Below are 14,810 nucleotides of genomic sequence, written 5' to 3'. Positions count from 1 at the left end.
TTTATGGTTCCTTATAGTCACAGCTGTTATAAAATCAGAAAGCCTCCTTGAAATGGAGAACACACACTGTGAAGAGGCCATTTGTCTCTCTGCATCTTCCTCATGATGTGTCAAGCCCAGGACTCCACTTGCAGCCTCCCATCAAGACGTGGCCGTGCTGCAGAAGGAATGATGGCAGGAGAAGGACTGAGCACCAGCAGACAGACTGGCTGGAGTGATACCAAAACAGGAGGGATGGGAAGCATGTGAGTGGGCAGCTCTGCAAGACTCAGACTGGTGCTAGGACTCAAAGCCAAGGGACAGGAGAAGTCGTGTGTGTGAATGTTGGATGAAAAACTTTAAAACATGAAAATGATGGGTTTTGCTTTGGTGGTTTTTTTCTATTGAATTATTGCTTGTGATTACAAAACTGCATTTATAACCCTACTGCCAAGTCAGTTGCTAATGGTGATGTAGTAAAAGCTGTCCATGTTAACTCTTCTAGTGCTCAGTAAAAGACAGAAAAAAAGAAGGGGCAGGAGCATACAGTGAAGATGGTGAAATGTGTGGAGGAGGAAGGACACTGACAGTCTGCCCAGAAAGCTTTGAAGGTGTATCAGGTCAGATGAGGAGTCCTTTTAAAAAACAGTGGTTTCTTTGTTTCCAAAATGAGATTCAGATTTTAAATACATGAGCCATCGTCTGTACAGATGAATTTAATGAAGACACCCCAAGAAGTATGTTGACATGAGACCCTGAATAATTCAGAGGTATCAAAATGGAAGATTTTTACTAAATTTACACTGAAATTCTGATAAAATCATAAGAAAAGTTTCAGTTGAAATCCCAAAATAGAAGGTAGCCACAGAAGAAGTAGAAAAAGTAACTACAGAAGATGAACTTACAGGAGCCACCAGCTGACCAAGTCCAGCCAGGTCCATTGGTTTTCAGGTCGCATTCTGAAATCTCTGCAGGGACAAGAATTATGCAAAACATTGCATCTACCCAAAGGCACCTGAAGGAAGGGAAGGGAGGGCTCTGAAAAGAAGGGAAAAACTCTCTGGTGTCAGATGCCAACAGCTCCCTCCAAGCCCGGTGGCTTCACTGTCAGACAAGGCCCAGATGGGCACACAGTCGTACCCCCAGGTGACCCAGAGATGCTCAGGCCCTCTTACTGGATAGGTTTTCCCAAACCCAGCTCTTGCATGAGCATATTCCCAGTGTTACATGTCACGCTCCCGAGGTGGGAGCCACACTGGTCCACCACCTCTGAGCTGCAGTCTACCAACCTTGATTCACAGACCAGCAGCTGGAAAAAAAAAATTCAGCTATTTTATAATAAAATGTATTGCTAGACAAATGAGAAAAGTCTGGCAACATTTTGCTGTCAAAGCAGTGAATGCTGGTTGTCAAAAATAATGATGCTACTAATAAAAACCCTTGTGAAAAACAGAGAGACATTTAGACACATTTATACAACCACTTTCGTTCTGTGTGTTCAGAGAATTTTATAGCTGTAGCAAGAAGACTGCTTGATCAGGTAGCTGCTGTGGTAGAAGGAACAAAAATAAAACAATTCTAACATGATACTGTCAAATTCTACAGGAGAAATTATGTTTGGGGACTGTTAAAAATGGCTGTCTTTGTTCAAAGAGCTGGAGAAGTTTGCTGGCATGCAAACCAGAGGCAAAGTGTTTATCAGCTTACAGGAGATGTCTACAAGGACTTTTCTTGCACAGACATGGGACTAGACTCATTTTAGCTGCAGACAGAAATGGTCACATCCTACCATTTGACTTTCTCTAACTTGTGAATAATTCCTCTGGTTTGTATGAGCCTCTCACTCACTGAAATAGCAACACAGATATGAAATATAAATAAGAAAAATTCCACAGGTTTCCCATTTTCTCTAGTGACCAGTCATGTTGCACAGCTTGAAAATACTGGGAATTTACCTTACTTAAATTAAGAGCAGTTCTGCTGCTCTGTGTGACCTGGGAAACATCCAGCTACTCCAAAAAATCAGGGGGAGGAATATTCCATAGCTGGAAGGAAGCAGCATTGGAATATGAACCTGAGACAGTCATCAGTGGTACTGAAGCTGAGAAGGCTGTACAACCATGCCAGTGCTTCCTTTGGCAGGTAGGGATGTGGCTATTCATGGATCTCCAGGGAAGAAGGCAACAACCGAAGGCTGTTGGAGTGGAAGAAAAGATATCCCTTGATGATGGCATCAGTGGTTTAATATTTGCATATATTACCAACCAGTTACAATAACAAAACCAGTCTTGAATGCTAAAGTTAGTGGAGTTTTGGGAATAAGGCAGCCTAACCTATGGAAGTGAGTTGCCCAATGGGCATGGGAACACACACTGACAAGGAGCCAAAGGAGCCTAATGGGGGTGAAAGCAGGTCTATGAAAAAAAGTTGAAGAACTTCTTGCCCAATAAACTGTTTAGAGTGTTTTCAGTTCTTATTGTGGTACGTAGATCCTAAAATGTTTTGCCTCTGGAGCTTGAAAAATCGCTTCCAGACTATGGATGGATTTACGTCAATAAAGGTTCAGAAACCTGCCACTTGCAGGGAAGCAGGAAGGTAACCTGGAAAACACCACACAGCAGAAAAACTCGTGTTCAGTCTCACATTATCATAGACTTTCCTATAGCTTCACACCTATACAAATTATCTGCCACAATGCATGAAGCTCAAGATAAACAAACCTCTTCCACAACTCGGCATACGGAAGAAGGATTTGAACTGAAATGGTAATTGAGTTTTAGAGACCCATCCATTTGCTGTCATCATGCCATCTGTCTCCCTGGCAGAGTCCTGACAGTTTGCACTGGCAGCTTTGATTGCCAAAGCTCATGTATTAAGTTAGATTTACCTAGACTTCCCACACACAGTTTCTTATTTTTCTATGGCCTTGCTATTCTAGATGATTCACAGAACTGCAGGATACCCCGTACTCCCAGAAACATAATATATTTTGGTATTTTTAAACTTCCTTTTTTTTTTTTAATCAGAAATATGGGTAATTTTCTACCGTGGTTTGCAAGCCACCTGTAGACATCAAGTCCATCAGAGTGTAGAGAAAGACTTACTTCTCAGGGACTGACCATAGGTGAAGGAGATCACAGGTGCTGGTGTATATATGTGTTAAGCATTTGCTACCACCAGAGTAATAAATGAAAACTGTAGATGCTTTATGAGGGCAGGACCCCCCGAGGCAGGCTCCAAGTTATTGCATTACTGTCATAACTACTCACTGCAGAGCACCTTTGACTAAAAGCCAATATGACGCCTAATGTAACTCTGCTGACTCCCCTGAAATTACACGGATGATTAATGTTGTCCCTCAAGGTACGAAAGAGGCGATAAAATTATTTACATTTCATTTCTTTACACAGAGTGTAACTCTAACTGCGACGGTGAATGATGTGGGAGTCATCCTCAGACTTTATTAAAGTTACACTCCAGCTGGTCCTCTGACCACGAACATGTTTTTCACTATGCAAGAACAAAGGGTTTAATTCCAGCAGGAGTTTATTCGTGTTGGGCAGAAGACAGATAAGCACTGCTGGCACTCCATTTACTGAGATCTGCATAGTAGTGCAAGGTAACAGAGTCCATCCTCCCTTTAGGCCACAGGGATTGTGGCCACATTCAGGAAACACAAGCACTCACTTACCACTGAGTTTACATAAGAGGGAACTATGCTCTAGGCAAGACAGACATGAAAAGAGGCTGCACTCTTGAACAGCTTCTGTTCTTGTTCTGCTTTGTTCCTGCTGTAGAATTTAACATTTCAGCTATGTCATTAAAGTCACTGTCCTGGTTTCAGCTGAGATAGAGTTAATTTTCTTCTTAGTAGCTGCTACAGTGCTCTGTTTTGAATTTACTATGGGAATAATGTTGGTAACACACTGATGTTTTAGTTGTTTCTAAGTAGTTCTTACACTAAGTTAAGGACTTTTCAGTTCCCCGTGCTCTGACAGTGAGCAGGTGCACAAGGAGCTGGGTGGAAGCATGGACAGGACAGCTGACCTGAAGTGGCCAGAGGGATATTCCACACCACAGAACATCATGCCCAGTATATAAACTGGGAGGAGTTGGCTGGGAGCACCAGTTCCTGCTTGGGGATGGGCTGGGCACCGATCAGCAGGTGGTGAGCAATTGTGTCTCTTGGGTTTCATTCCTGTCCCTCTCTCTTTTTTTCATTAGTAGAGTGGTATCATTAGAATTATAGAATCATAGGGTCATTAAGGCTGGAAAAGACCTCCGAGATCATTGAGTCCAAGCTGTGATCAATCACCCCCTTGTCAACCAGACCAGGGCACTGAGTGCCTCATCCAGTCATTCCTTGAACATCTCCAGGGATGGTGATTTCACCACCTCCCTGGGCAGCCCTTTCCCATGCTTGATTACCACTTCCATTAAGAAATTCTTCCTAATGTCCAACCTTAACCTACCCTGGAGCAGCTTGAGGCTGTTTCCTCTTGTCTTGTCACTTGTTCCCTGGGAGCAGAGCCCAATCCCTACATGGCTCCACCCTCCTGTCAGGGAGTTGTAGAGAGACAGAGGTGCTCCTGAACCTCCTTTTCTCCAGTTTGAGCCCCCTCAGATCCCTCAGCTGCTCCTCATGTGAACGAAGCATTACATAATATATATAATACAAGTGTAAAATCATTATTTTTGTGTCAATTATTAAACCGTTCTTATTTCACTACATGAAGTTTACTCATTTTTTCCAACTCTCCTCCCCATTTGGGAGGGGAGGAAGTGGCTGCATGGTACTTAGTTCCTAGCTGGGATGACAGTCATTCAGTTGGTGCTTCCCTAAAGGAAAGCTTGGATGATCTGAACTGGATTAGACCTGCCTGGGGAATAGTTTTCCAGTCGTACAAATAAAAAACCAACAGGATTTCAACTCATTGTTTTAATTTCTGTCCCAAGACAGAGAGACTTTTCTAAGTTCTTCATAAGCATCTGAAGGAAGAGAACCCAGTTTGGCAAACAGGTCAGTCAATGGGACACGTGGGGATGTGGGGCACTCAGGTCCTCCTTGTTCCTGCTCTGACATACTCCCACAATCCTGCTGAGTCTCCTACTAATACACAACAGGATTAATCTCTGCTTCTCGGTCAGTGGGAATTGCTCCACTTTGCAGTAAGTAATTACATGTTACTGGGAGGGAAAGGCTGACTCCAACTTTCGGTTGCTCTGGCTCTTGACTGGGATGTTAGAAAACCACAGGTAAGTTCATGCTCCAGTAAGTATGTGATTATTAACCAGCTTCAATGCCACAAACCTGAGAGATAGCTACCTAGAGTAGCTGCTTGGCCGTGGAAATGCTTACATGAGTTACAAAGCATCATGATCCGAGCTCACAGCCTGAGCTGCAATGCTTTGAACCTTGGCCTATGCTCCAAGGACATGCTGTCATGGACACCTGGAGAGGGAGGGAATCACTCAGTCTTCCTCCCAACTCGAGCTGCTACCCTGAACCTGAGACAGCTTTTATGGGATGAATTGGACAAAGAGACGAGTTTCATAAAAGCTGGTGGAAGTCCATGATTTGGCATTTCCCTACCTCACTCCCAGAACAACAGTCCTAACACCATGGGTCACTTGAGCCAGAGGTGAAACATGAGAGTCTATCACTGTGCTGATAATGGCCATCCCTGAAGATGAGGTGGATGAAAAGTTTAACCTGAGCTGTCAATATGCTCTTGCTGCTCAGAAAGCCAACCACATCCTGGGCTGCACCACAAGCAGCATAGCCAGCAGGTCAAGGAAGGTGATTCCACCCCTCAGTTCTGACCCTGTGAGATCCCACCTGGAGTGCTGCATCCAGCTCTGGGGCCCCCAACGTAAGAAGGACATGGACCTGTTGGACCAAGTCCAGAGGGTGCCACAAAGATGATAAGAGGGCTGGAGCACCTCCCCTATGGACACAGTTGGGGTTGTTCACTGGAGAAGAGAATGCTCTGGGCAGACCTTAGAGCACCTTCCAGGGCCTAAAGGGACCACAAGAGAGCTGGAGAGGGACTTTAGACAAGGACATGGGGGAACAGGACTAGAGGCAATGGCTTTAAACTGAAAGAGAGTAGGTTTGGTTCAGATGTAAGGAAGATTTCTTCTTCACTCTACTGTGCTCATGGTGACACATGGAAAGAGGTTGCCCATAAAAGCTGTGGATTTCCCCATCGCTGGAAGTGTTCAAGGCCAGGCTGGATGGGACTTTGAGCAATCTGGTCTAATGGAAGGTGTCTCTGTCCCCCTGGTGAAAGGGGAGTTGGAATGAGCTGATCTTTCAGGTCCCTTCCAACCTAAACCATTCTATGATTCTATGATCTTGGTTTCAGAAGACTAGAGCGACATCAGAACTGTGGATGGGCTCTGAGGGTGTGAGAATAACCTCACAGTCTGTGCATTTTAACTGTGTTTGTGTTTGAAATTTTTGTTATGGGAAAGGAGCAGGTGATCTGTGTTTGTGTTCCAAGGCATGGCTGGATGTAGTGTGAGGCTGGAGTGATGCTGGTTGAATGTTAAACAAAATATAAGTGATGAATATCTGAGGCTTAGAAATTGCCGTGACAGGATGCACTTACTGAGCAGTCTGGCTGGCAACTGAGCAGAGCTTCCAGTGATGGTTTATATATACACTGAGAATATGTGTTCCTGTAATCCTTGTTTAACCTAGCAGCTCCACCTACCCTGTAGACAGAAATTCTCATTCACTCATTAAGCATGCCCAGGAAAACTCCTGAGCCATCTCCTCTCCATTTTCCACCTGTTATAAGGGCAGAGCTTCAGAAGATCTGCACACAGGTTAACAATGTAAGTCCATTCACTCTGTCTCTAAGAGCAGATACTACTTGGATGTGCATGTAGGCAGTGGCACTGATTACACTGGGAATTCCCTCCTAATCTCAAACCATCAGGTACGTATTTTGAATTGGAAGGTACCTCCAGTAAATGGTATTTAGTAGTAAGAAGTATTTGATGTCTTTACCGGAGGGAATTCTGCTAAATCTGAGGAAGTCCCGTCACTTTTAATTCCTCTGGCTCCATTAATGAGGATGTGAGATAATCCTGACTTTGTAGCATAGAAACTTTTCTCAGAGACTTTCATTGATGTGATCATTCCACAAACATTATCTGCTTGCTACAGATCCCATCCTTCCACTTGCTTTATAAATATCAACAGCTCTGAGGAAATGACTGGTCTTATTAATCTGTGTAAAGTAAACAGCATTTTGTCCTTAAAAATAACAAAATTCAGTCACCTCCAGAATCTGGTACATTCAGCCAACGTGCCTAAATATTGCAGAATCAGAACTGGAATGCAATGATCTAGGTTGGAAGGGACTTCTGGACATCACCTAATTTAACCCCCATTAAAGAAGGGCCAACTTCAAAGTCAGATCAAGTGACTCGCAGTGCTGTCCAGATTGGACATCACCAAGGATGGAGATTTCACAGCCTCTTTGAACTGGTTTCAGTGTTTGATCACTCTCCAGGTGAACATTTATTTCCCAGTTTCTAATTGGAATAGGGAATCATACAATGCTTTGGGGAGGAAGGGACCTGAAGGATCATCCAGTTCCAACCCCCTGACATGAGCTGGGACACCTTCCACTAGACCAGGTTGCTCAGGGCCCCATCCAATCTGGCCTTGAACACTTCCAGTGATGGGACATCCACAACTTCTCTGGGAAACCTGTTCCAGTGCCTCACCACACTCACAGGAAAAAATTTCTTCCTACTATTCAATCTAAACCTAACCTCCTTCAGCTTAAAGCCATTACCCTGTGTCCTATCACTCCATACCCTCGTAAACAGTCACTCTCCAGCTCACTTGTAGCCCCTTTAGGTACCGTAGGTCTCCCCAGTGCCTTCTCTTCTCCAGGCTGAACAACCCCAACTCTCTCAGCCTGTCTCTAGAGGAGAGATGCTCCAGCCCTTTAGGCATCTTTGTGACCCTCCTCTTGGAGGACTTGTTCCAACAGCTCCATGTACTTCACATGTTGGGAGCCCCCAGAGCTGGATGCAGCACTCCAGGTGGGGTCTCACCAGAGAGGAGCAGAGGGGCAGAATCACCTTCCTTGACCTGCTGGCAACGCTGCTTTTGATGCAGCCCAGGACACAGTTGGGTTTCTGGGCTGTGAGTGCACATTGCTGGGTCACGTTGAGCTTCTCATCAACCAACACCCCCAGGTCAATACCTGATGTTGTGACTTTCATTGATTTCATCTCATCTGATCGCTGTGCACCTCTAAGGGGACTTTGCTTTCACCCCCTGTACACCCACCCCTGAGGCAGCTGGAGACAGCAGCAAGATTTTCACTTTAATCTTTGTGCTTCCATATATATATATATATATATATATATATGTATATATATATATACACACATATATACATTTGTCTACATTCTCTATTTCTGTTACTACTCTGATTCTACTCTGATACTACGACTGATCCATTCAACTCCAGAATCTGCCAGTATATATTTTTTAAAGTCAAGTAAGTAAGATACTGAAAATATTAATAATTTTTCATGAGAACATAATCCAGTTTTAATTCTTCAGATTTAATAAATTTTATTTTCATTTCCCTTTAAATGTAATTTTTGTCTATTTGTTCCTGAAGGAAAAAATAATAATAATGTATTTTCAGGAGCACATATTCCATAGTTTGTTGCTGATTCTATTAATTCTGGTTCATAGGTTTTTCTGGGAAGAGCCCACGCAACAAAAAGCTCTCAGTCCTGGCAGTTGCTAAGTGTTTTGATCAATATAATGACAGTAAAGGATGTTTTGCACCTTGCTAACCAGGAATTTGAAATCAAGAGTCTTTGTGAAAGCCTGAAAACCCCATTTGTCCCTTAAGTTGTAAGTAAAAAAACTACTCATTCTGAAATTGTCAGTATCCTTGTGTATTAAAGATAAAATAATAATTCCTCCCCCCAAGAGATGGCAGTTTATTTCCAAAATTATGTTATAATCTCTAAGGCTACATCTGTTCTAGTAACTACAACAGGCCAGATCCCCAGCTCTGAGAACGAGTAGCAGCAGCACAGAATGAATCCATATGGGGAAAATCCCCTCCCACCAAAACAAGGTCCTGGACCTGTTTTGGATACACTGCCTTGCATTTCACTTGACAGCACAGAGAAACAAGCAGCAGCACCAGAAAACGTTTTGTTTCTTTACCCCTTGTTATTGTTCCTTTGCTGTTTTTCATCAAAAATTCCAGAGAGATTCAGAAGAGGCAGCAGAAAGCACCAGTTTTGTTTTACCCTCCATATACTGCAAGCACGGAATGATTTGGGTGCTCCCTGAACATCTCCTCTGCTTGTGTCTTCTCCCCAAACTCTCTGAAAGTGCAGTTCACTGGCAAATGTCACTGTCACTAAATCTTAACATGGATGCCCTTCTTTCCTTCTCCCCCCAGAGATGCAGACCGTGAGCCCCACGTTAGTGCCCAGCAGCTTCTCACATCACTGTGACTCCACGGCTCTTGGGACTCGTTATCCCGGGACTGTCTGGAGAAGCCGTGTGCCAGCACCGGTGCAGCCCTGTCTGGATGCCATCCAAGGCTTGTGGGCTGGAGCTGGCTGACATCCCTTCATGGAGCTGGGGCACAGGGAAACCTGCTCCGTGGGGTAAAATTCTGACTTTTGCTATGAGGCCCAGAATCCCACCACTCACCACAAGCAACGTGCTAAAAACCAGGGGAAATGCTCAAGCATTTCATTAATGGCTAATGCTATTAATTGAACAATTAATAACAGCAGCCAAGTGAATGAATATTTCTAATAAAAGGCCCTACAATTGTTAACAAGTTAGGAAATGCCATCACAGAAGTTCTCAAAGAAATAATCCCCTGCCACATTCCCCCTACACAGGATAACCAGGATTACTAACAGGTTTGCTGGGCGCAGACCGTAGCGTAACTGGGAGCTCGGAAATCTCCGCGGCGCCTCACTGTCACATTTTTAGAGGAGCCTGGGGACAATTTCACAAGGATGCTAACTTTCTGCGGCTGGCACACGGCATACGCCCCGAGGGGGAGAGAAGACACCCCGAGACAAAGCCGGGGCTGATTCCCGCACGGCGCGGGCAGCGGGCGGGCAGGGGATGCGCAGCTGGCAGGGCAGGGACAGCGGGAAGCGGGCTGGGGAAGGGGCAGGGGCAGCGGGAAGCGGGCAGGGACAGCCGGCTGGGGCAGCGGCCGGCTCTGCCTCCCCGCTCGGCCCGGCGCCGGGTCCCGACCCGCGCACGGACATGACTAAGCAGGACCTCTCCCGGCGCGGCCGCTCCGCTCCCCGGCCCGCCCCGCACCCGCGCACGGCGGGGAACTCACCTGCCCGCCCCGGCCCCGCCAGCCCGCCGCTCCTCCGCAGGGGCCGCCGCTCCTCCGCCCCGCTCCGGCCGCTCCGCCGCCGCCAGCGCCGCCCCGCTCCGCTCCCGCTGCTCCAGCCCCGCTCCAACCCCGCTCCAGCCGCGCACCCCCCGCGCCCGCGGAGCCGCCGCCTCCCGCCGCCGGGGCGGGCCGGGGGCTGCCGTCAGCTGCGACTGACGCAGGGCTGTTCCTGCCGGGGATGAAGCCCCCGGCGCCGAGCAGCCGGGAGCCCCCGCGCCCGGCGACACTCGGGGCGGCCGGGGACCCCCCGCGCCCGCGGTAGGGCGGCGCTTCCCCCCCTCCCCTCCTCCCAATTCCCAGCGCGCTCCCGCCGCCACCGCGCCCGGAGGAGCCCGGAGCAGCCCGGCATGGAACGCCCGCTCAACCTCAGCTGCTTCGCCGATGCGACGCCGGACACGGGCAACAGGAGCGGGTCCCCTGCCGGCCCCGAGAGCGGCCAGGCCCATCTCTCCGTCTTCAGCGTGTTGGTCCTCACCCTGTTGGCCATGCTGGTGGTGGCCACGTTCCTCTGGAACGGGCTGGTCCTGGCCACCATCCTCCGCGTGCGCAGTTTCCACCGGGTGCCCCACAACCTGGTGGCCTCCATGGCCATCTCCGACGTGATGGTGGCAGCGCTCGTCATGCCCCTCAGCCTGGTGCACGAGTTGTCTGGGCGGCGGTGGCGACTGGGCCGGTCACTCTGCCAGGTGTGGATCTCCTTCGATGTGCTGTGCTGCACCGCCAGCATCTGGAATGTCACGGCCATCGCACTCGACCGCTACTGGTCCATCACCCGCCACCTGGAGTACACGCTCCGCACCCGGCGCCGCATCTCCAACATCATGATTGCCCTCACCTGGGCACTCTCTGCCTTCATCTCTTTGGCCCCGCTGCTCTTTGGCTGGGGAGAGACTTATTCAGAGGACAGTGAAGAGTGCCAAGTCAGCCAGGAACCTTCCTACACCATCTTCTCCACCTTTGGGGCCTTCTACCTACCCCTGTGTGTGGTGCTCTTTGTGTACTGGAAGATCTACAAGGCTGCCAAGTTTCGAATTGGATCTCGGAAGAGTAACTCCATCACCCCCATTACACCAGAAGCCATGGAGGTAGGTCAGCTTGGTTGCATTTTGCTCAGGTGAAGCGCTGGCAGCAGCCAAGCCCTTGCAGAAGTGGGGAAAACTTAGAGCTCAAGTGTGCAAGCAAACAGCATCCCATAAAAGCCCTCTGAATCTCGGAGGCTTCCAAGGGAAAGCTGACTGCAAAGCATGCAAGGTCTGTCTTTTGGCTCCTTCTGAGCCCCCAGCTGAGAGCACACAAAGTGTAGCTAAAGCAACTTTGGGCCAGATTGTGAATCTGAAGTCCACGTGGGTGAGTGGTGACTCACAGATGTCCCCCCGTGGAATGCTGAATCAGTGCTTGCCAGCATGAGTAAGGGGTCACTGTCCTTCCCATGAGGAGATGAGGGGAGGGTGTATGGATGGGGTCCTGTCTCCACAGGGGATGATAACCTGGCAACCGGCTGTGGTTTTGGATTGACTGTGAATTTACTCAGACAGAAGACACACGTGCAGAATGTCCTTGTGAATCCTTCCTAATCGTGGCTGCATCGTGTCAGTTCATCCCAGGCACGATGACTGTGCACTGTAAAGATTTCTTGCAGGGACGAAGCAAATGTGTCCTTGTTTTCTTGCCTCTCCTACCGAGGACTCAAACTCCATGGGTTCAGAGAAAGCAAGGAGACTTTTGTGCATGGCATGTGGGTGTGTGCCTGTTCTGCTGATCAGATTCTAAGTGGGGAAATAATGTTATTTCTATCCTGTGTGAGCAATCCCAAGTCCCCATAGATCACTACTCTTTCTAGTTTCAAGCCTCACTTAAAATAGTCTCCATTGCCCAGAAGAGGGTCATACAGCCACTCTCTCCTCAATTAGAGCACGACGTAGACGGCCTGTGTTTCCCTGGGAGCCCTGACCACTGCTTACATTGTTTGGCTCTGTACCTGCTGTGTGGGATCAGCTGCCTGAGGTACACAGGTGCAACCTGTGTTTGTGTTTGGCAGGTAAAAGAAGCTGCCCAGCAGCCGCAGATGGTCTTCACCGTCCGTCATGCCACTGTTACGTTCCAGACGGACGGAGACACGTGGAGAGAGCAGAAGGAAAAGAAAGCTGCCCTCATGGTGGGCATCCTTATCGGGGTCTTCGTGCTCTGCTGGATCCCCTTCTTCATCACAGAGCTCATCAACCCACTCTGCTCGTGTGACATCCCACCCATTTGGAAGAGCATTTTTCTATGGCTGGGCTATTCAAATTCCTTTTTTAATCCACTCATCTACACTGCTTTCAATAAAAACTACAACAATGCCTTCAGGAACCTATTCTTTAGACAGTAGTGATCCGAAAAAGCTTTCCTGCTGCCCCAGGAAGCTGATTTCAAATGTTGATGATTCCTGACAAATTTCTGAGGAAGTTCAAAGCCACAGATACTGAGGTGATGGTAAAAATGCCTCCCCAAGGGTTGTACGTCCCAGCAACAGTCCCATTTTCTAGTCAGGCCCTCCATCCCAGACTCTAAGTTAGTTGCTATTTCTCCTGCAAGCAGCATGTAAGGGTTTTTCCATCCAGCAGCATGGCATCCTTGCTCCAGTGCCCCGCTCTGTTCCTCCCATCTCCCCAGTGACACTCTTGTTTGGTGGCAGCAGTGGTGCAGAGGAATCCACTGGCAAAGAGTCAGATCTGAAATGTTGTTTTGGCCACTGCCGGTCACTCACAGCATTCATCAACTTTGCCCCATGTGCAAAGATAGGACCCTTTAATGTCAGGAGGTTTTGTGATTACATATGAAGCTACATTTTTTATGACTTGGCTGAAAACGTGGTTCATGTTGTCTTTCACCCATAAAGACTGCTAAGTGTATTTGGGGAATAAAACCCTTGGTAAGGGTTAAGGGTACCAAGATTCTTCTCACATACTTTATGAACAACAAATTGTGCTATTTGCTGTTGGATTCTATGTAGCAAGTTTTTAAAAAAAAAATACTTATTGTGAAATCTTAATGCATGGTGTACTCTGGGATGAGAGAGAATGCATGGGAAACTCACCTCTCGTTCCCCAACTGCTGTGTGTAAGCATCTGTCTCAGACCTTTACGTTCAGAAATACCAGCTGTAAATGTTAATCCTTGTGTCCGTGTTTCCCATTCTAAATGATAAATGTATTTTGAGCAGCTGTGGGCAGGTTTCCTGTAGTTTCAGGGTATGCAAGTAGTGTATTTCGAGTTACCTGTCAATGAGGAACTAGGAACTATGTTTTACTATTTCTGACTGCAATCCAGGTCTTGAAACCAAAGCAAAGACTTTGTTTCTGTGAGCACTGGGTTGCAGGCAAAGGGCAGTTAATGACTGATGATGTTTCTTTCTGGAAGCATAACCAAACCATGGGGGTTCTCTTCTGCAAGGACCAAACTTGAATATTGTTTTGCCCACCTGTCCTTCTCTTCCTGCCTCCTCCCAAGGCTCCATCCCACGTGGTTGTTATTGCTCTGTTGCCTTCCCGCCTTTCCACGTTGCCAACATGATTACAGTAGTTGGCATTTCAGTCCTAGAATTAGAGTTGCACACTTTACACTGCACCACTGGAAGACTGACAGGCCTGCAGATAGAGGAAAGCATTAGTTTTAACTATGGGTTCTTATGGAACAGCCACTGAAATCAGACCTGAACTGAAATGGTGGAGAAAAAGAGAAGATGGAAATCAGAACGGCATGATTTCATGTCAGATATCTCAAGAAGAAGAGATAAAAGGGAAAAATGTCAATAAATCATGGGAAAGCTCCCTGGGGTTGGTAGTATTAGCTTCTATCTTTAGCAGACCGTGAGACATCAAATGTTGAAATTGTCACTGGTCCTTTAAACCAGCAAAAAATCCTGGCACAGTTGGGGATAAAAGCCCTTTTTCTTTTCCTGTCTCAGGGCAGGTGAAAATGGAAGCAGAGCTCAAGGTGCTATTAAGTGTTGCAGCTCTTTCAGGACCAGTTAGACAAACATCCATCAGCACTGACATGGATGTAGCTGATCCTGCCTTGCGGCAAGAAGAGAAATAGGATGGCCCTTGAGGTCTTTTTCAACACTATTTTATAAGAGTCTGTTAGAAATATTAGGTAAAACCCTGCCCTCATTGAAAGCAGTGGACAAATTTTTGTTGATTTCAAGAGAATCAGAGTTTTATCTAGCGTGTCTTGTCTTGTAAAAGAATAGTTTTAATGTTAATTAATTCAAAGAGAAGATGGGTTGGATGGGAGTAATCTTCTGGCTCCCCTGAAAGGGACTCTGACCTGCACTAACCGTGGGCCAATCTCTCTACAGCTAGTAAAGAGCATTTTCTTTCTTTCCAACATATTTTAAATTATTATTAGTGACAATTCT

The 14,810-nt window shown here is 47.0% G+C and overlaps 1 protein-coding gene across 1 annotated transcript; it reads left to right on the top strand.

Annotated features, from left to right (window-relative positions):
- The first annotated feature begins 10,251 nt into the window (after positions 1–10,251).
- HTR5A (5-hydroxytryptamine receptor 5A) lies at positions 10,252–13,049 on the top strand. Its single transcript, XM_051812895.1, has 2 exons — positions 10,252–11,497; positions 12,451–13,049. The coding sequence occupies exons 1-2, from the start codon at positions 10,760–10,762 to the stop codon at positions 12,778–12,780; spliced, it is 1,068 nt and encodes a 355-aa protein (XP_051668855.1). The 5' UTR covers positions 10,252–10,759; the 3' UTR covers positions 12,781–13,049.
- The last annotated feature ends 1,761 nt before the right edge of the window (positions 13,050–14,810 follow it).

The sequence above is a fragment of the Manacus candei genome, unplaced genomic scaffold (genome assembly GCF_025592945.1).
Source record: "Manacus candei isolate 608988 ecotype Guabito, Panama unplaced genomic scaffold, ASM2559294v1 h1tg000089l, whole genome shotgun sequence".
NCBI classification, from domain to species: Eukaryota; Metazoa; Chordata; class Aves; order Passeriformes; family Pipridae; genus Manacus; species Manacus candei.
This window is presented reverse-complemented; position numbering and strand designations above follow the sequence as displayed.